The 18,973-nt window shown below is 59.7% G+C and overlaps 2 protein-coding genes across 5 annotated transcripts; one reads left to right on the forward strand and one right to left on the reverse strand.

Annotated features, from left to right (window-relative positions):
- Window positions 1-117: 117 nt before the first annotated feature.
- Window positions 118-18,109, reverse strand: ARHGEF37 (Rho guanine nucleotide exchange factor 37). Of its 2 annotated transcripts, none has more exons than XM_056502348.1 (13): window positions 17,907-18,109; window positions 15,285-15,488; window positions 14,815-14,938; window positions 14,417-14,564; window positions 13,533-13,732; window positions 7,955-8,085; window positions 7,399-7,503; window positions 6,706-6,816; window positions 5,781-6,110; window positions 5,021-5,149; window positions 4,482-4,677; window positions 3,921-4,093; window positions 118-3,641 (listed from the first exon to the last, which is right to left on the reverse strand). In XM_056502348.1, exons 2-13 carry the CDS (start codon window positions 15,474-15,476, stop codon window positions 3,432-3,434), a joined length of 2,049 nt encoding a protein of 682 aa, XP_056358323.1. In that variant the 5' UTR covers window positions 15,477-15,488; window positions 17,907-18,109; the 3' UTR covers window positions 118-3,431. The 2 variants fall into 2 exon arrangements, with proteins under 2 accessions (XP_056358323.1, XP_056358324.1); XM_056502349.1 differs by having other exon boundaries at window positions 15,285-15,507.
- Window positions 9,341-12,550, forward strand: LOC130258724 (tuftelin-interacting protein 11-like). 3 transcript variants are annotated; one of them, XR_008841535.1, is made up of 2 exons: window positions 9,341-12,337; window positions 12,488-12,550. XR_008841535.1 is itself a non-coding variant. In XM_056502347.1 (2 exons), the coding sequence occupies exons 1-2, from the start codon at window positions 9,895-9,897 to the stop codon at window positions 12,489-12,491; spliced, it is 2,346 nt and encodes a 781-aa protein (XP_056358322.1). In that variant the 5' UTR covers window positions 9,341-9,894; the 3' UTR covers window positions 12,492-12,523. The 3 variants fall into 3 exon arrangements, 2 of the variants coding, with proteins under 2 accessions (XP_056358322.1, XP_056358321.1); XM_056502347.1 differs by having other exon boundaries at window positions 9,341-12,236; window positions 12,488-12,523; XM_056502346.1 differs by lacking the exon at window positions 12,488-12,550 and having other exon boundaries at window positions 9,341-12,388.
- Window positions 18,110-18,973: the final 864 nt, after the last annotated feature.

Below are 18,973 nucleotides of genomic sequence, written 5' to 3' on the forward strand. Positions count from 1 at the left end.
TGCGGGCTGTGCCAGGCGGGGCCGCAGCCCGGGGCTCAGCTGGCACAGCGGGACACGGCGGCAGCCGGTGCGGGCGGCGAGGGGGGGCTCTAATGACGGTCCAGCTCAGCAAAGGTAGCAGAGCATGAAAGCAATTTCACACTTTATTAGACAATTCAGGTGCCAGCTGCACCAGCCTGGAGCGAGCGCTGCTGCTCACACCTCCCCTCCTGCTCCGCACCCCGGGCTCGCTCTCGGTGGGGCTCAGCCCTTCCTCGGGCACACGAGGGGCCAGGAGGGTGCCCGGGGGCTCGGGCAGCTCCTCGTGGGTCCCCTTGCTCCCGCAGGTGGCAGGGGACATTGCAGCTCTGCTCGGAGCCAGCTCAGCCTGGCAGCGCGGGCACCCTGAGCCTAAAGCCTCTCGGGCTGGCAGTGCCCTTGAGCCCAGCGCTGCCACCCTGCTCCTCCTCGCTCCCCTCTCCGCCCTTTATTCCCTCCGCCCTTTCTGCACCCCGTGGCGAGCGGACTGGGATCCTGCGCTTGGGGCTTGCGTGGCAGCTCCTTGTTCTCACGCCTCCCTGCCGCGGGGTGCCCGATGGGCACACGGACACCTGGGCACTGAGCCATCCTGCTGCCGTGCCGGGTCTCACCTGGGCTGTGTCCCCGGGGAGCAGCAGCGGCTCAGAGCAGACCGGAGCTGCCCCGGCACGCGGCCGGGCTGGCACCCGCGCCCTGGGGCCACAGCCTGCTGTCACACCCGCGGGTGGACACCATCCAAATGCCGGCACGTCCAGGATATGAATCAGCCCGGACAGGAGCGCAGCAGCCGCTCCGGCGGCCAGGCAGCGCCGGTGCCAAATTCCGTGCGGGCCGGCGGGCAGGGCGCTGTCACCTCCAGAGCAGCCCCGGGCACGGCAAACCCCTGGCCTGGCATTCATGTCCCTGTTCGCACGGCTCTGCTGCCCTGGTGCCAAGCCATGGCACGGTGGCACCGGGCCAGGGCCGTGCCTAACCTTGACCCGGTGTCCCGGCAGCAGCCGGCCCTGCCCCGCTGTCCCCCCGTGCCCCCAGGCACAGGCACGTTCCACCGGGCCAGCCAGAGCATTCCTCCCGGCAGAGCCTGTCCTTGACAGGCTATTTAAAGGCACACTTGTGCCCTTTATCCCCCATCGTGTTTAGGCTGGAAGAGCCCCGTGCCCTCCCGTGACTCCAAGAGGCACTTCCAGGCTCGGGGCAGCAGCAGTGCCCTGGGTTTGGGTGGATTCATGGGAGAAGGGAGGGATGGGCACCCACGTCCTGCACTCATGGACACAGACCCCTGGGAAAGGTGCCCCAGCCATCGAGGCTGGCAGCAGGACTGGGGGGAACTGCAGAGCCCAGCCACATGAACTCATTTCTCTCTTCCTGCTGGATGTCCAGTCAAGTCCTGACCACTCCAGATCTCCTTGCAGTGGGAAGATCATGGCCCAGGGATCAGAGATCTCAGCACTCCCTGTGCCACCATCACCTCTAACCCTCTGAAGGGTCTCAGGCTCTGGCCAGCCTCAACTGGCACGGGGCTGATTGCTTGTGCACCCCACTGAGCTGGCAGGAAGGTGGCTTGGAGAGAAACCCGACCTGATGGGATTTGAGTAGGGATGGAAAAACCCAGAGGAGCCATCTGCAGGGAGCTGGAGGGGTGAGCCCTGTGGCTGCAGGGCCTGGGCAAGCACAGACACCCAGCTCCTGCTCTATGACCCTCATCCCCCAGCCTGCTCATTTTCCCTCCCTGAGGAACGCATCAGCCTTTCCCCAGGCTGGGACCATCCCCAGGACATGTCCCCAGCTCTGGCACTGCTGTCCCCTCCCAGGTTTTGTGCAGCTGAACATTTCCTCAGGGCTTTCAATGCCACCTGGGCACAGGTGGCTGCCACCCCACAGGTACAGACACAAAGGAAGGTGACCCCCAGCAGACCCCAGCCCCACAAGTGGGACGCACAGGGCAGTGCCTGGGGCCTGTCCCCACCTGCCTGGCAGATGCTCAGGGTTGGGTGAGGACGTGCCAGCCCTGCCCCACTGCCCAGAGCACTGGGGAACCTGCGGGGAGCCCGTGGGTGGCCCCGGGCAGGGCAGGGCAGGGCAGGGCACAGGGCCCGGCGTGCCAGCGCTCGCCAGCCCGCACGGGCACCTTTGATGCGGGCAGTCAGGAGCCCAGGGCAGCCGGGGCGACGCCAGCCCGGAGCTGCACTGCGGGTGAGGGATGGGCAGCGAGCCGTGCCAGCCCCGGGCGGCTCCTGAAGTCCCCTCTGGCACCATATCAGCGTCTCCTAACAGTGCAGCCACGGGGAAACTGAGGCAGGGAGCTGGGATACCTCGGGAAAGGCGGGAGGGAGGCTGTCCCCATTCTCAAACCGTGCCTTAGGTCAGGACCAACACGGATTGATTCTCCCAAAAATCTCTTTCATGCGACCCGTGTCAACCCGGTGGGGATCTGTGCGGGTTGCAGGGGACAGGGGGGCCCGGGGGTCCCGGGAGTGGCGATGTCTGTCGCCCTGAGCGGTGCGGAACCCCCGAGTGCCCCCGCACTCCCGCACTCCCGCACTCCCGCACCAGCGCTCCCAGTAGGAGCCCAGCGGGCACTGGGAGCTGGTGCGGGGCTCCCTCTGGCGGCCGCAGCGCAGCGCTGCCACAGGTGCGCACTGCCCAAATTCTCAGGCACTCAGTGCCCAGGTAGCCAAATTCTCAGGTGCCCAGGAGCCCAGTTTCTCAGGTACTTAGGTGCCCAGGTAGCCAAATTCTCAGGTGCCCAGTTTCTCAGGAACTCAAGTGCCCAGTGCCCATCTGCCTAGTGCCCAGGGGCTCAGGTACTCAGGCACCCAGGTAGCCAAATTCTCAGGAACTCAGGTGCCCAGGTAGCCAAATTCTCAGGTGCCCAGGTGCCCAGTTTCTAAGGTACTAAGGTGCCCAGTGCCCAGGTACTCAGGCACCCAGGTAGCCAAATTCTCAAGTACTCAAGTGCCTAGTGCTCAAGTGCCCAGGTGCTCAGTGCCCAGGTGTCCAAGTGCCCAGGTGTCCAAGTGCCCCCTGCCTGGCTGAGGACCCCTCTGCATTGCTGCACCTTTGCTGCTCAATCCTCCTCCAAGCAGGGACAATGCTGCCTCATCACCCCCAGGACACATTTGTCACTCGCAGGGATTTCAGCAAATCCCTGGATAACTGCAGCCACCTGCCCTGACTCCCTGGTGCTGCTTTGCTTTGTGCCAACACACCCACAGCACCTGGCACCCTCACACCTCCCACCAACAGGCGCCTCCCAAGTGCCATCCTCGTGCCCACACCCCTGGGCTGTGCCCCCCAGGTGCCTCCCACCACCTTCCCAGCCGGGGGCTCCTCCCTCCAGCATCTCCTGTGAGGTGTCCTCAGTGCCAAGCTGGCTGCTCCCATCCCGTGCCCGTGCTGTGGGCTGGCCACGCTCACACGGGCAAGCTCCAGCCCGCGGGGTCCTGCACGGGGACGGTCACCAGGTAGCTGGAGGGCACGTAGCCCCTCTGGCCATCCACCTCCACCAGGCTCCACTCTGTGCTCCCCTTCTTGTCGTGGGGCTCCAGCAGCAGCACGGGCTGCCCTGCCTGCAGGGTCACCTCCTGCGGGCTCCTGGCTGCGAAGGAGAAGCCGGCCACCACCTGTGGAAGGCAGGGGAGGAAGGGGGAGGAAACCTTTGCTGGGGCTGGCTGTAAATAGGGGAAGGATGTGGCAGGACAAGAAATTGCATGAGGGCATCACAGCAGTGCCAGGGATGGAGGGATTGGGGACACACCAAGGACAATTCTCTTGCCTTGTCCACCCTGGTCCCAGCAAGGAGACCCCTGGAAAAGCAGATCCACCTTCCCACCCACACAAGGAACTAGCAGGGAGCTGGTGGGGCTGCTAGAAATGGCCCTGGGGATGTCCCCCACTCTCACCTGGAATGTTGGGGTGAAGGTGGCCACCTGTGGCCTGGGAGCTTCAGGGGATGCATAGGAATGTCTCCTCCTCTCTGTGCCACTGTCCAGGGACAGCAGCTGCATCCCAGGCTGCTGGGCTTGTCCTGGGCTGTAGGGTCTGAGTTTTGCAGCAGGAACAAACCCTCGGGGACCTGCAGGACATGGACACACACAGCTCATGGGGTCCTGCTGCCTGGCACAGGCAGGACTGGCTGGAGGAGACAGGAATGACATTTTGGCTATTGCTTGGCATGGCATAGCAGCCCTGCTCAAACTAGGGGATATGCAGGAGAAATCCCTGTCAAAAGAGGAGTTCCATATCTTTCTGGTGCATGGATTCTCCTTCCCCAGCCATAACACTTCAGGAGTCTCCCCTGGGGAATCAGACAGGACACCTGACCCCTGCAGCTGATGGCAGAGCTGAGGTGGCCTTGGGCTGAGCACAGCCTGGAAGGGAGCACCCAGGACACCACAGCCTGCTCCATCCAGGATAAGGAAAGGATTCAGGTGAGGAGAGGCTGCCCACAGCACTCACAGTACCTCCAGCATCCACCAGCCACCTGCTCGTGTTCCCCTTGGTGTCAGAGCTCTGCAGCAGAGCCACGATCTGTCCCCTCAGCAAGGTCAGGTCCAAGTCTCTGCTGCCACTGATGTTGCTGGTCACTTGGTAAAGCTTGTCTGGGCCGTGCTTGCTCACAAGGGAAAGGACCTTCCTCTCCTCAGCAGGGGTCAGAGGCTGGTGGGGAGCACGAGACACAGGAGCATTCAGTGAGACACTGTACAGCACCTGCTCTCCTTTCTGCAGGATCACATCCCAGGGCCAGGGTAAGAGCAGAAACTCCTGGACACTCCCTGCTCCACCCCCAGGTTTGCAGATGAGTGTCCAGAGCCAGCAGAGCTGAGCTGGTTCATCCCTGAGCTGCTCTCAGGGGTTTGGGGGAAATACTGTGGGACACCCCTGGGTCATGTTCTGAGCCAGCCTCCCCACCAAGGGGATTTTCTGCACTGGGAAGCCACAGTCCCAGTGGATAAATCCACAGCCCAGTCTCTCCATCCAGCTGTGCCCTGCCCAGCCCTACCTGTGTGCCAGGGCTCGGTGTGATGGTCTCAAAGGCCTGGCAGAAGGCACGGAGCTGAGCCCCCGACTGCTGCAGGGCGTCCTCCACCACCTTCCAGAAACTGGGCAGGGGCATGTGGCCGTGGGGCAGCTGTGGAGACAGACTGGGATCAGGGACAGAGCTCTGGGTATGGCCGAAGGGAAGCAGCAGGAAGAAAAGGGGTGAGAAAGCAAGAGATCAGACCTGACCACTAAATTCACCTCACACATGGGATCAAAGGTTTGATCCTTCCTGACTTGGAGCTGCACCTTGTTCTCCTCCTGGTCCTGGCTCAGGCCAGGACTGTGCTCCACCCCAGGGCTTTTGACAGCCCTCACTCTCTGTATTTACAAACATCAGGCTCAGTCTGAGCAGTGAGTTCTGGGAGACATCTCCCAGGGGATGGGCTGGGGGAGGCTGTACCCCAGCCCAGGAGCTCCTTTCTCCTCCCTGCCTTCCTGGCACGGGGCTCTCAGGAGCTGTGAGCTCACACTGATCTCTCAGACAGCAGCACATCAATAAATCACCAGCAGTGTCCACAAACAGAAAGCAGGGTAGTGCAGAAGAGAAAATTTGGCTTTCCCCAGGCAGGAAGGAAGTGAGATCCTTACAAATGCTGCACAGGCAGCTGTGTGTCTGCAAGGGCAGTTGGGCCACAGCAAAACCTCAGTGCCCTGATATCTCAGAGACCTCCCAAACCTGAAGAAGGCAGGTGTGGCTCAGCCTGAGGGGTCCCACTCACCTGCTCCAGCTCCTTTTCTGCCTGCTGCAGCACCTGGGCAGCCAAGTCCAGCTGCAGGGCGCTGAAGGAGCGCAGGATCTGCCCCAGGAGCTGCAGGGCCAGCTGGTTGAAGTGGGGCAGCTCAGCCAGCAGCAGGTCGTTGATGGCCAGGTAGGTGTTCATGGCTGCCTCCTCGTCGTAGCTCACGCTGCCCACCTCGCTCCTCCTCTCCTGGATCTCCTCGTAGTCCAGCAGCTTGTCCAGGCGCTTCCTGACCAGCTGCTGGGGCCCCTCCAGCATGTCTGAGAGGCTGCACAGGGGCTGCCACACCAGCCTGTCCACACGCTGCTTCTGGCAGGTGGGAGAGCCCCAGTTCCCACGTGAGCCCCCAGCCAGGAGCAGCTGCCAGCACTGGGGCAGGGGGAAGGTTTGGGGATCTGTGGAGGGGCCTGTGTGGGGTGGGAGCACCTGGGACATTTGCCCACAGGATGCCAACAGTGCAAACCCTTGGGAGGGAGCCCTCCTGCCCCACACAATCCCAAACTTGTGCTCCATGGAAACAGCTCAGAGCTGAGCTTCTCTCCCCACACCCCTGCCCCGACCCCATTTAAAGGCCTCTGCCCCTGCCTTGGGGTGTCCTGGTCTCCTCCCCATCCCCCTGGACGCCCATCACACAGCTCACCCCAGCCCTGGCTGGGCTCAGGAGCTGTGCTGCTGCTGCCGTGTCTCTGTCCCTGCCCTCCCTTCCTCCCTGGAGCTGCTCCCTCCCTTCGTGTGTCAGGGACTGCAGATGGATCCTGTTACTTGTTCCTGGCTCTGCCTGCTGAGCTGGGCTCTGGGGGACCGTGAGGACATTGGGGAGACTCAAATCCTGGCTGCCAGCCCTCAGTGTGCCCTGGCAGAAGGAGGCAGAGCTGCAGGAGATGTGCAGGGAAGGAGCACTCACAAACTCTGGGAACACGGAGCTGAGGAGGAGCTCCGAGAGGCGGCGGTGCTGCTGGGCGGGTCCCTCGTCCATCTGCAGGTCGCACTGGTGAGGGGTGGGCAGCAGGAACGCCTGCAGGCAGGAGAACCACACTCCTTTAGCCCCTTCCCGATGGTCCCGTGTGGGCAGCCCTCGGCAATCTTGTCCTGCAAGGTCTTTCCAGCCCAGGAGCTGCTGCTGAACCCTCAGCAGCTTTCCTGATAATGCTGTGTCTGGGGATTGCATGTTTTGTCAGCGCTCAGACTTTCATTTTCTTCAGATGCCCCAGGGGATTTCCATGAGAAAATCGCAGCAGCTGCTGACCCAGGTGATTTCAGAAGGGCAATTTGTTGTCAGGACTGATCTGGGGACATTTCTGTCTTATACACATTATTAGAGCAAGAATTCCCAGGCTGAACAACACCTGGCCTTTTCAATCTTTTAAGACCTTGAAATAATGATAAGTTTAAGGGCAGATTATTCTCAAATGACACCAGCTCAGACAGTGCTGTCAAAGCCTCACCTTTGGTTTAAACCCCCCTGGACCTGAGCAATCCTTGGATGTTGTGCAGCTCCCTGACACAACAGCTGCCAATCCCTGGACATCCCCAACAGCTCCTTGAAAGAATGCCACAATCCCAAGGAACAGCCCCTGGCCAGTGGCCAAGGTTTTACCTGTAAATGGCCCAGGTAGGATGCCATGTTCTCCTTCAGTGTGGCCACACTGGATGCCACACACTGGAACTTCTCTTCCAGGTCGTCATATTCCTTGTCCTCAGTCTGTAAGGAAAGAGGCAGCTTGTCACCAGCATGGGCAGGGCTGGTGGCCATCACTGGGGGCTGCAACAGCAGCCAGGAGCTCATGGGGCTGGGATAGGTAGGGCAGAGCCTGGAGGGCTCCATGAATCTGGAAAGGGTCAAAACATTGGTGCAGGCAGCTCTTGGTGGGGTCGTGGTGCTGGGGAACACTGTCTTTCCTTTTGCTGGGGGGCCCAAGGATGCTGTAGGTGCTTTGAGAGCTAAAATGCTGCTCTGCAATGCTCTGGGGTGTGGAGTGAGGTGTGTCCCTGCACCCTTGCAATCCCACTGATCCTGGGGATGATGGAGAACCAGGAGGCAGCAGCACCCTGCGCTCCTCATTCTGCTACGGAGGCACTTCAGGGGCAGCAAAATGCCGCAGGAGGGAGCCCAGGAGGGGCAGCAGGGGCGAGGCAGGGGGAGGGCTGCCCACCTTGGCCACGATGCCAGCCTCGTGCATGAGCAGCCGGCTGAGGCGCGAGGTTTTCTTGGCTATGGAGTGCGTGTTGAGGCGCGCCAGCCGGTCCCGCAGCGTCAGGTGCTCCGCCTTGTTGTATTTGGTTGCTGCCTCGGGTGGCAGGACACAAAACGGGGAGAAAAGAGCAGAAAAGGAGAGTTCGTGGCTGAGCAGGCAACGAAGGTGAGCAGCACGGGGCTGATCAATGGGATAAGCATGAACCACATCGAAGAAGGAAAGGATTGGAAAACCAAAAACCAGGGCGAGCTCCCATCTATGGGGAGCCTGATTTCTCCTATCCCAAGGGCAGGAGTGTTATTCCCTATTCCCTATTCCCTAGCCCCAGGAATGTGGACAGACTGGTTTTGTCCTCTGTGGAGGCTGGTGAGCCTACAGGAATGGAGTTAGCCACTCTCCCTTGAAGGCTCTTAGGCACCCACTTTCTGATATTAGAGAAGAATATTTCTCCCATAACGCCTCCCTGCTCTATCCCACTGGCTCTTCCCCCCTTTTTCCTCTCCTGCACCCTCAGTGATGCTCTACCCCTCCCCTGAGCTTCCCTATATAAACCCCTCTCCCTCGACCCTGTGATAATTGACAAATGATTCGTGTTAATCAGAGAAGTTTTGGAGTTTGTATAAACCAGAATACTTAAAATAAGAAAAGAACATGGACCTAGATAAAGGGAAATATACCATTAAACCCATTCTGTTTAAATCCCCGTTATGAATTTTGTATATTGAATATTGTATACCAGTTTGTAAAAGAAAAAAAAGGGGGGTTTTCCACAGTCTGAAAGGTTTTTTGGAGAATCAGATTTCCTGCCTTTGTATAATCAATGGCAAACTATCTGCTAAAGATCAGGCTTCCCACGTCTTCTGTTTCTTATCTACCAAAACCAGATGGTTACATGACCAATTGTCCCAAGAGCTGTCCCACGGAAGTTTGGAAGTTTCTTTGACCACCACTGCTTACCTTGCAGAATTACTACAACAAAACAATAACAATTATTGATTGCTACAAGGAAAACCATCCTATAAAAAGGGAGCTGCAAACCAAGTTCGGTGGAAACGTGGACGGGCGGTGACCCCCACGTTTTCCCCAGCTCTGCTTGCTCTGTCTGTATAAAATAAACCAATCTAAATTTTGCTAAATATCGAGACTTTGTTTCTCATTTATAACAACCCGCTCGAGGAGAAGAGGAATAAAGCTGCTGTTCGGAACCCCGCACCAGGCTCCTGTCCCTTCTCTTCTGCGTCGCCGACAGGAATCACAGAAGAGCTCAATCACTTCTCCCGGGATCCAGGACGTTTCTGTGCCACCAGAACGTCTGTTTAAAGATGTTTCTTTGTTTTCTGTTTCGCCTTTTACTGCAGGGTGGAGGAATTGAAGAACCGAGAATGGGCAATCAATTGAGCCGTCCGAGTTTCAGCCCTTCTCAAAGGGACATTTATTACCAAGGTACCCTTATCTCGGGAGACTTTAAGTTTTCAAAGAAGCGACTTAAAGGATTTCTTAACTGGGTTTTTAAACATTTTTCGTTTACTAATGAGTGTTCTATTCTTTTAAGTACCTTTTGGGATGACGTGGGGAGAAAGTTTTATGCTGTCCGAGGATCTTTGGGTAAGCACTCAGATGGAAGCCACCCGGGGGGGAGACTGGGAACTGGCAAATAAAATCATACCCTTCCCACTTATTTATATGCGAGCGAGTAGGAAGAGAGCCACAGCACTGCCACTGTGGGAGTCCCTCCCATCTGGGGAATTTAAGGAATTGGATAAAGCAGCAAAGGAGCGCGGTCGGACATCGGGTTTGGCGGCGCGGCGGGTCCGGTCGTGGGTTCCGTCCTGGGTTCCGTGAGCAAGCCGGAGCTCCCGGGTCAGGAATTTCCGATCGGGCATCCCGGCGGTGCCACCATGTCCCTGTCGCACTTGTACGGCACGGACGGAGGCGATGGCGTGGAGATGGAGAGCTTTGAGGTGTCGGACTGGAACCTGCAGAACGAATTCAACCCGCAGCGGCAGCGCCACACCAAGGAAGAGGCGACCTACGGCGTGTGGGCTGAGAGCCACTCGCATGAGGACTCGGATGGCGATGAGAAGCCTGTGAAGCAGGAGGAGATGCCCAAGGAGTTTGTGCCCAAGAAGTTAAAAATAGGTGGAAATTTCAAGCCCAGCCAGAAAGGCTTCGCAGGGGGCTCCAAGTCCTTCGTGGGTTTTGGCAGCTGGGAGAGACACACTAAAGGAATTGGGCGGAAGCTTCTCCAGAAGATGGGATATGTCCCTGGAAGAGGTCTGGGGAAGAATGCTCAAGGAATCATCAATCCCATCGAGGCCAAGCAGAGGAAAGGCAAAGGTGCTGTGGGTGCTTACGGCTCCAAGAGGACCATGCAGTCCTTGCAGGACTTCCCTGGGGTGGACTCAGAAGAGGAAACTGAGGAGGAATTTCAGAAGGAGCTCAGCCAATGGCAGAAGGACCCGAATGGAGGCAAGAAAAAGCCCAAGTACAGCTACAAGACAGTGGAAGAGCTGAAAGCCAAGGGCAGGATCAGCAAGCAGCTTGCAGCCCCTCAGAAGGAGCTGCCCCAGGTCAAGGTGATCGACATGACAGGCCGGGAGCAGAAGGTTTATTACAGCTACAGCCAGATCAGCCACAAGAACAACATCCCAGATGACAGCCCCCAGCAGCCCCTGGGCAAGAACTCCAAGCCCCAGGGGTTTGCCCTGCCTGAGCTGGAGCACAACCTGCAGCTGCTCATCGACATCACGGAGCAGGAGATCATCCAGAGCGACCGGCAGCTGCAGTACGAGAGGGACGTGGTGCTCAGCCTGAGCCACGAGATCCAGAGGGTGGCTGAGGTGCTGTCCCACGAGGAGAAGGCCATCAGCAACCTCATCAAGGTGCTGGACACGGTGGAGGAGTGTGAGAGGCGGATGCAGCCAGGCTGTGAGAACCCTCTGACCCTGGATGAGTGTGCAGAGATCTTTGAGACCCTGCAGGACAAGTACTATGAGGAGTACTGGATGTCAGGCAGGGTGGAGCTGGCAGTGGCCATAGTTTATCCTCTCATGAAGGAATACTTCAAGAACTGGGATCCCCTCAAGGACTGTACATATGGCACAGAGATCATAGCCAAGTGGAAGGGCCTTCTGGAAAACGATCAGCTGTTATCCCACAGTGGGCAGGACCTGTCAACCGATGCTTTTCCCAGACTGATGTGGGAGATCTGGATGCCACATGTCAGGAACATCGTGGCGCGGTGGCAGCCAAGGAACTGCAGATCCATGGTGGATTTCTTGGACAGCTGGGTGAACGTTGTTCCTGTGTGGATACTGGATAACATCCTGGATCAGCTCATCTTCCCCAAGCTGCAGAAGGAGGTGGAGAGCTGGGACCCGCTGACGGACACGGTGCCCAGCCACTGGTGGATCCAGCCCTGGCTGCCGCTGCTGCAGGCGCGGCTGGAGCCGCTCTACTCGCCCATCCGCACCAAGCTGGCCAAGGCCCTGCAGAAGTGGCACCCCAGCGACTCCTCTGCCAAGCTCATCCTTCAGCCCTGGAAGGACGTGTTCACTCCTGGCTCCTGGGAGGCTTTCATGGTCAACAACATCGTGCCTAAACTCGGAATGTGTCTGAATGAGCTCATCATCAACCCCCACCAGCAGCACATGGATGCCTTTTACTGGGTGATTGACTGGGAGGGGATGATTTCTGTCTCCAGCCTGGCTGGGCTGCTGGAGAAACACTTCTTCCCAAAGTGGCTGCAGGTGCTCTGCTCTTGGCTCAGTAACAGCCCCAACTACGAAGAGATCACCAAGTGGTACCTGGGCTGGAAGTCCATGTTCTCAGACCAGGTGCTGGCACATCCCTCCATCAAGGACAAGTTCAGTGAAGCCCTTGACATCATGAATGGGGCTGTGTCCTGCGGCGTGGGTGGGCACACGCAGCCGGGAGCCCGGGAGAACATCGCGTGCCTGTGGCGCAGGGAGCGGCGCAAGGACGCCCAGCGCGCGGCCGGGAACGTGGCACAGCGCGGCATCACCGCCAGCCCCGTGCCCCTGAGCTTCAAGGACCTCATCCAGACCAAGGCCCAGGAGCACAACATCGTCTTCATGCCCATCATTGGCAAGAGGCACGAGGGCAAGCAGCTCTACACCTTCGGCAGGGTTGTCATCTACATCCACAGGGGCGTGGTCTTCGTGCAAGGGGAGAAGACCTGGGTGCCCACCTCGCTGCAGAGCCTCATTGACATGGCCAGGTGAGGCATCTGAGTGCCCACCTCGCTGCAGAGCCTCACTGACATGGCCAGGTGAGACACCTGGGTGCCCACCTACTGCAGAGCCTCATTGACATGGCCAGGTGAGGTACCTGGGTGCCCACCTCGCTGCAGAGCCTCATTGACATGGCCAGGTGAGGCACCTGGGTGCCCACCTACTGCTGAGCCTCACTGACATGGCCAGGTGAGGCACCTGGGTGCACCTCACTGCTGAGCCTCACTGACATGGCCAGGTGAGGCACCTGGGTGCCACCTCCCTGCAGAACCTCATTGACATGGCCAGGTGAGACACCTGGGTGCCACCTCACTGCAGAACCTCATTGACATGGCCAGGTGAGACACCTGGGTGCACCTCACTGCTGAGCCTCACTGACATGGCCAGGTGAGACACCTGGGTGCCACCTCACTGCAGAACCTCATTAGCCATCAACTCACAGCAGCAGCCCAAAAGCAAGGAGAGCACAACACACTAATCAGCTGTCCTGGAACCAAAAGTCCATTCCTCCATTTGCAAAACCAGCCAAACGAATACATGCCTTCCCCCAATCCCTATTGCCTCCCTGCTTCCCTCCCACTTCCCCCTTTTTTCATCCACAAAATAAGTCCTTTCAAAATTTCCCCAAATCCCATTACCCTTTCTTTATGTTCCATCAAATTCCTACTCTCCTTTCCCCTCCATGGTCTCCCTCCCACAGCCATGCTTCTCCCTACCTTTGCTACCCAGCTGCCAATCTGTTTTCTCAAAGTTCCTTTTTAATACAAAGCGGGGGATGATATGGGGGAAAAAGAAAGAAAAATCTCCCAAGGTAACAACCTTTGTTTTTTTTCGAAATTAATGATTTCTATTTGGAGTTTCAACATGTACTCCCCCCCATTCTACCTCATACAAGCTCAATCCCAGCTGACCACATTGCTAACAACCACCACAGTGCCAGTCCATGCTGAAGAATCCCTTTCCTGACAGACCATGCTGAGAAAACTTCACCTCCCTTCCTACCAGTTCCAAGATGCCTCAAAAACCTGTTCAGACTTTAGACTTAAAAAATTGCTTGCATTTTGAAAACTGTTTTCTGAATGCTTTTGATTGTTTTTATCACTTTGTGTTCTTTAGTTACCTCAACTATTTAATTTTAAAATCCTTAATAGAAACTTCCTTAATTAATAAAGAAAGGGGAGCTGCCTGCACAGGGTCAGGTGGAAGGCAGGAGGCTCTGAGGTGCTGTAAGTGGGAATGAGTGCCCACAGAGCACAGGGCTGGTCTGGGTGCTGTTCACTCACCCACTTCCCGGCGCCGTTTGTACTCGTTGATGTTGGCATTGACCTGGGCCATGGCACGAGCTGCTGCCTGCAGGGCTGAGTGGGCACTGGCACTGCTGGGGGTGTTCTCCAGGATCTTCCCCAGCAGCAGAGGGTATTTGGTGACCCTCTGCACGGGCATCACCAGGAAGAAGCTGAGGTCTGACGCGCCCGTGTGAGGCCTGATGGAGAGAGGGATTGCTCAGGGTTGGTGTGCAGGGCTCTGCCTTCCTGCTCTCCGTGGCTTCTCTGGGAGTGTTTTTGGGAGAGAGCAGCCCAGATGTTGTGGGGCATTCTCCAGCTGCAGGGGGACTCTGTGCCTGCCAGCCCTGAGGGCAGTGCCAGCCCTGGGTGGGTGTCCTGCCTCCCTGAACAGCTCTGTGTGTGTCCAGCCCTGGCACACAGGATCAGTGGGCAGAGTGTGTCCCTTCCCACCCTCAGGGAAAGCACCTCTCTTTTGGGAATCACATCACCTGTGCCCTAAGCAGCAAATCCCAGGAGCTCCTCACTGCCACTCCTGCTTCTCCTGGCTCTGACAGCATTTGTAACCCCCCTGATAGTTCAGGTCCCCGAGGGCCAGCCTGTGTCTCTCTGGTCAATGTGAGGAGTATGTGCCCTCCTGGGGAAGGCAGCAGCTGTGGATGTCACCCATCCCTTATTCTGGGATCCACCATAAAAGATTATGAACCAAGGGTCCAGGACAGGCTGCCAAGGATTACACCAAGAAATGCCACAAAGGTGGTGGCCATGATATCACACCCAGCCTGGTGACATGGATCCACGCAGGCAGCTTGTCCAGAGAGGAGAAGGGCAAAGCCAGGATGGGAAGCAGGGCCAGGGAGGTGGTGGCAGCAGCAGGGACCTACACGGTGGCATTCAGGGTGTCCAGGATCTCCTCCTGCAGCCGGGGCTCCCTGCGGTAGCTCTCCACCAGCTGCAGGGCGTGGTCGTAGCTGGCACAGTAGATCTTGTAGACAGTCTCCATCTCTTCCTTGAACTCCTGGAACAGGGTGCCTGGGGCAGGAGAGTGGGGCTGGAGAGGAAGGTCCTTTCCCACAGGCTCAGGGAAGGCAGAGTCTCTCCCCAGCCTGCTGGAAGGGCAAAGCCAGTGGAGCAATGCCAAGCGTGCCAGGGCAGGGCTCTGCCCCCTGGCCTGCTGCTGTCCCCATTGCTGTCTGCAGGCTGGGCAGGGGCAGGAGGTGGCAGGGCAGGGCAGGGCAGGGGCTGGCACACCCTGCCCATGGGTGGGCACTGCACCACTTACTGATGCAGAGCAGCTGCTCCTGGCCCTGGCCAGCTGTGGCCTCCAGAGCCTTCAGAAACCGTCTGGAGACATGGAGGATGTCATCAGTGTTAGAGAAGAGTCCTTCCAGGTCAAGCTCAGGCAGCTGAAGGGAACAAAGATGCCCCAGGCTAAGCCAAATTTATCAGAGATGAACCAGGTGTTTTAGATGCACTCTTAGTGACTTCTACGTGCCCCAAGGGACACCCCAGGAGCTGGAGTGATGCCCTGCTTCAGGAGGCTTTGGGAATGCTGAGACCTGTCTGGGCTCCCAGGCAGGACAGGGTTAAAGCCATGGGATGGCTGTACTGGGTCAGACCCAATGTCCATCCAACCCCAGAGCCTGGCTGGTGATGGGGAGCTCAGGAAGGAGCACCTGCACTGATCTGGGCATCTCAGAGCTCTGGACAGACCCCCCTGCAGAGGGGGCAGGGGGGGGTAGCCGGTGTCACCTGCTTCTCCTGGAGGTGTGCCCGGATGTCTGACACACACAGCTGCATGTTGTGCACGTAGCTGGCCTCGGTGGTGATGAGCTCCTCCACGGCCAGGCGCTGGCTCAGCTCCGTCCTGTCGCAGGGCATGGCCTCGTACACGGCCTCCTCAGCCTCAGCTGCATCCTCAGAGCCCAGCTCTGCACTCGCCATGGCAGCAGGACACTGCAGGGTGCCACAGACACTGCAGGGTGCCACAGGCAGTGCAGGGTGCCACAGGCACTGCAGGGTGCCACAGGGTGCCACAGACACTGCAGGGTGCCACAGACACTGCAGGGTGCCACAGACACTGCAGGGTGCTACAGACACTGCAGGGTGCCACAGACACTGCAGGGTGCCACTGACACTGCAGGGTGCCACTGACACTGCAGGGTGCCACTGGCAGTGCAGGGTGCCACAGACACTGCAGGGTGCCACAGACACTGCAGGGTGCCACAGGCACTGCAGGGTGCCACAGGGTGCCACTGACACTGCAGGGTGCCACAGGGTGCCACAGGGTGCCACAGACACTGCAGGGTGCCACGGGCAGCCCTGGCACTGCTGCCCAACCCAGCTGCCCAGCCTGTCCCTGGGGGACCCCACAGCACATCCCCAGGGCCACTCAACCCATCTGCATTTACAGGCACACTCCAAAAGCACAAAACCAGCCAGCAGGAGCAGGCTGGCTGCAGCCACCCACGTGTGGCAGGCAAGGACTTGTGGGGCTGGGGGCAGGCAGGGGTGCCAGCAGTGCCCCCAGCACTGGGGCTGTGAAGGGACCCCTCCCCATGGGCAGAGCAGGGGTTGCCAGCTCCACTCCAGCTCCTTGCTGCTGGGGCCAGTTGTTCCCTCCCTGCCTTGGCTGTCAGTGCCTGGCACCTTGCCTGGCATTCAAGGGTGCTGCTCAGAGTACAAAGAGTGGTTCTGCAGTGCTGGAACAAGAGATGTTTCTGAGACAGCGAGAGCTGCTTTAAAAGCCACTGGGACGGGGGGAGAAGTGGGCAGAGCTGCTGATGCCTCTGCCAGATGCCCTGCCAGGGCCATGCATGGCACAGCACTCTCCTGTCTCCTCTCTGCTGTGGAAAATCCGAGCTAATTCCTGGCGTTTTCTTCTCAGGAAACTTGCTCTGCTCTAACTGATAGCAGGGAGGATGAGCAGCTCACAGTGCTTGGCTCCTGGCAGGAAGGCCCTGGGAGACAAAGGTGTGGCACAGCCCACCCTGGCACAGGCACAGCCGGGCTGGATGCAGACCCCGGCAGGGGCAGCAATGCTGCCGGGAGGAGAGGAGCAAAGGCAAGGCAGAGGTGCCTGGCAGGATAAAAGCCAGATGGCACAAGCAGCACACAGACTTTGCCCTGCCCTACCTGCCCTGCCAGTGCCAACCTCCACAGCCAGACTGCACCAGTCCAGCCCCTCTCCCGTTCCCACCGGGCTAACAAGTGGCTGATGCAGCTGCCAGCGTGGGCAGGGCCAGCGGCCCCTCCTGGCACACGCCCACTGCTGCTCTGGAGGAGAGCTGGGCCTGGCACAGCAAGCAGAGATGGCACTGGACCTTCGGGGTGGGTCACCCTGGGAGCTGCCATCCCCTGCCTCCCCTGCCTGTGGCATTGGCTGCGGCGGGACAGGGAGGGGGAGACGTTTTTACGTCCCTCCGAGTGCTTCAGAGGTGTCCAGGCAGAAGGATTCCCATCAAGGACTGTTGGGCAAACTCAGTGTCCTCTGCCTGGGGTGACAGCAAAACCCCAATTCAGGAGGCAGGTGGAAAGCCCCGCTCTGACACCCCCCTGAGCACTGGAGGGGTGCCCTGCAGTGTTGGGGTGTCCCTGGTCCCTGCAGCAGCATCCTCGGAGCACAGAGCTGCTCTGGGGGGTTTCCCCAGGCCTGGGACCTCAGTGAGACAAGGGAACAGTGCAAAACTAAACCGCAGCATTTCTGGGCAGCGCTGGAGAAGGCAGACAGCGCAGGAGCAGGTTTCGTTTCCCCAGCCCCCCCCCGCTCCCAGGCAGCTTCTCGCATTTGAGCTGTCACTGCTGCCTCGGCTGCTCCCAGCATCCCTGTCCGTAACGGGGGGCTCCGGGCATCCCTGTGCATAACGGGGGGCTCCGGGCATCCCTGTGCATAACGGGGGGCTCCGGGCATCCCTGTGCATAACGGGGGGCTCCGGGCATCCCTGTCCGTAACGGGGGGCTCCGGGCATCCCTGTGCATAACGGGGGGCTCCGGACATCCCTGTGCATAACGGGGGGCTCCGGGCATCCCTGTACGTAACGGGGGGGCTCCGGGCATCCCTGTCTAAAGGGGGGGCTCCGGGCATCCCTGTCCGTAACGGGGGGCTCCGGGCATCCCTGTCCATAACGAGGGGTCTCCGGGCATCCCAGTCCATAACGAGGGGCTCCCAGCATCCGTGTCCCTAACTGGGGTCTCCGGGCATCCCAGTCCGTAACGCGGAGACCGGCCCGGCCCCCCCCGACCCCCGCGCACAGGAGCCGCCGGCTCCGCGCCCGCAGCTCCCAGCACACCCAGGAGTGTCACCCCCTCTCCTCAGCCAGCCCAGCCTCGCTGCGTCCCCCCGAACCCCCCGAACCCCCCGGGCCCGGCTCTCACCTGCGGAGCGGGCGGCGTTGCGCAGGTCGCCGTGCGCGGCCGCTGCTGCGGGCGGGGACAGCGGGGCGGGCACGGGGGGATCCCGGGCCGGGGGTGACCCCAAGAAGGGGGATCACCCGAGCAGGGGGTGACCCCGGGCGGTGCCGGTCCGGCCCGCAGCAGCCGCAGCTCGGTCTCCGGGAGCGGGGCGGTCCCTGCGCAGCCCGGCGGGCGGGGGAGGCTGGCGGCCGGCCCGGCTGGCACCGAACGGCCCCGAGCGCGCCGCCCCGCCGGCACCGGCACCGGCACAGGGACGGGAGTTCTGTCCTTCAGAACAGCGAGCACCGGCACCGGCACCGGCACGGGAACGGGGGTTCTGTCCTTCAGAACTGCCGAGCCCTGGCACCGGCACAGGGACGGGGCTTCCGTCCTTCAAAACAGCGAGCACCGGCACCGGCACCCGGTATAGGGACGGGGGTTCTGTCCTTTAGAACAGCCGAGCCCCGGCACCGGGGCCGCTCTTCCCGTCCGTCCATCCTCCGAGGCAGTGTGCCGGCAGCACATTGGAGGGGACACTCCGGGAGCAGGGGACACACCGAGAGCAGGGGACACTCCAGGGGGGCAGGGGACACACCGAGAGGGCAGAGGACACACCGAGAGCAGGGGACACACCGCCTCGCCCCTGTCACGAATAGCAGGGACAGGTGCCCCGTGTCCCCCTGGTATTGTTGTGCACAGCCCCGGTGACTCCCCGGAGTTCACAGCCCGTCCACGAACGCATTCCCGCCGTGTTCCCCAAGCTCAGGCGTGTCCCCGGCGCTGCCCCCCTGCCCTTAGCAGCTGCTCAGCCAGGGAACGGCGGCAGAGAAAACAGAAATGAAAATATAACCGGGGAAGGGGTTGCCAGGATTGGGGCATGGGGAACCAGCGGCTGCTTGGCATGAAGTTGGTTTTTTTTTTTTTTTTTTTTTTTTTTTTTTTTTTTTTGCTTGGTGGGGTGTTAGCATTCTTATAAACAAGCTATTGAGGAGAGAGAGGCTGATCCCTCGTCCTGACCACAGGGAGGGGATGGCAGCACCGGGGTTTTT

The sequence above is a fragment of the Oenanthe melanoleuca genome, chromosome 13, assembly GCF_029582105.1.
Source record: "Oenanthe melanoleuca isolate GR-GAL-2019-014 chromosome 13, OMel1.0, whole genome shotgun sequence".
In the NCBI taxonomy this organism is placed as follows: domain Eukaryota; kingdom Metazoa; phylum Chordata; class Aves; order Passeriformes; family Muscicapidae; genus Oenanthe; species Oenanthe melanoleuca.

Coding starts and splice junctions, on each gene's coding strand:
- LOC130258724 (XM_056502347.1), top strand. CDS start 9,895: ATGTCCCTGTCGCACTTGTACGGCACGGACGGAGGCGATGGCGTGGAG.
- ARHGEF37 (XM_056502348.1), bottom strand. CDS start 15,476: ATGGCGAGTGCAGAGCTGGGCTCTGAGGATGCAGCTGAGGCTGAGGAG. Junction 6,111..6,705: donor GCTCCGTGTTCCCAGAGTTT/GTGAGTGCTCCT, acceptor CCCACCTGCCAG/AAGCAGCGTGTGGACAGGCT. Junction 4,094..4,481: donor GTGGCTGGTGGATGCTGGAG/GTACTGTGAGTG, acceptor CATGTCCTGCAG/GTCCCCGAGGGTTTGTTCCT.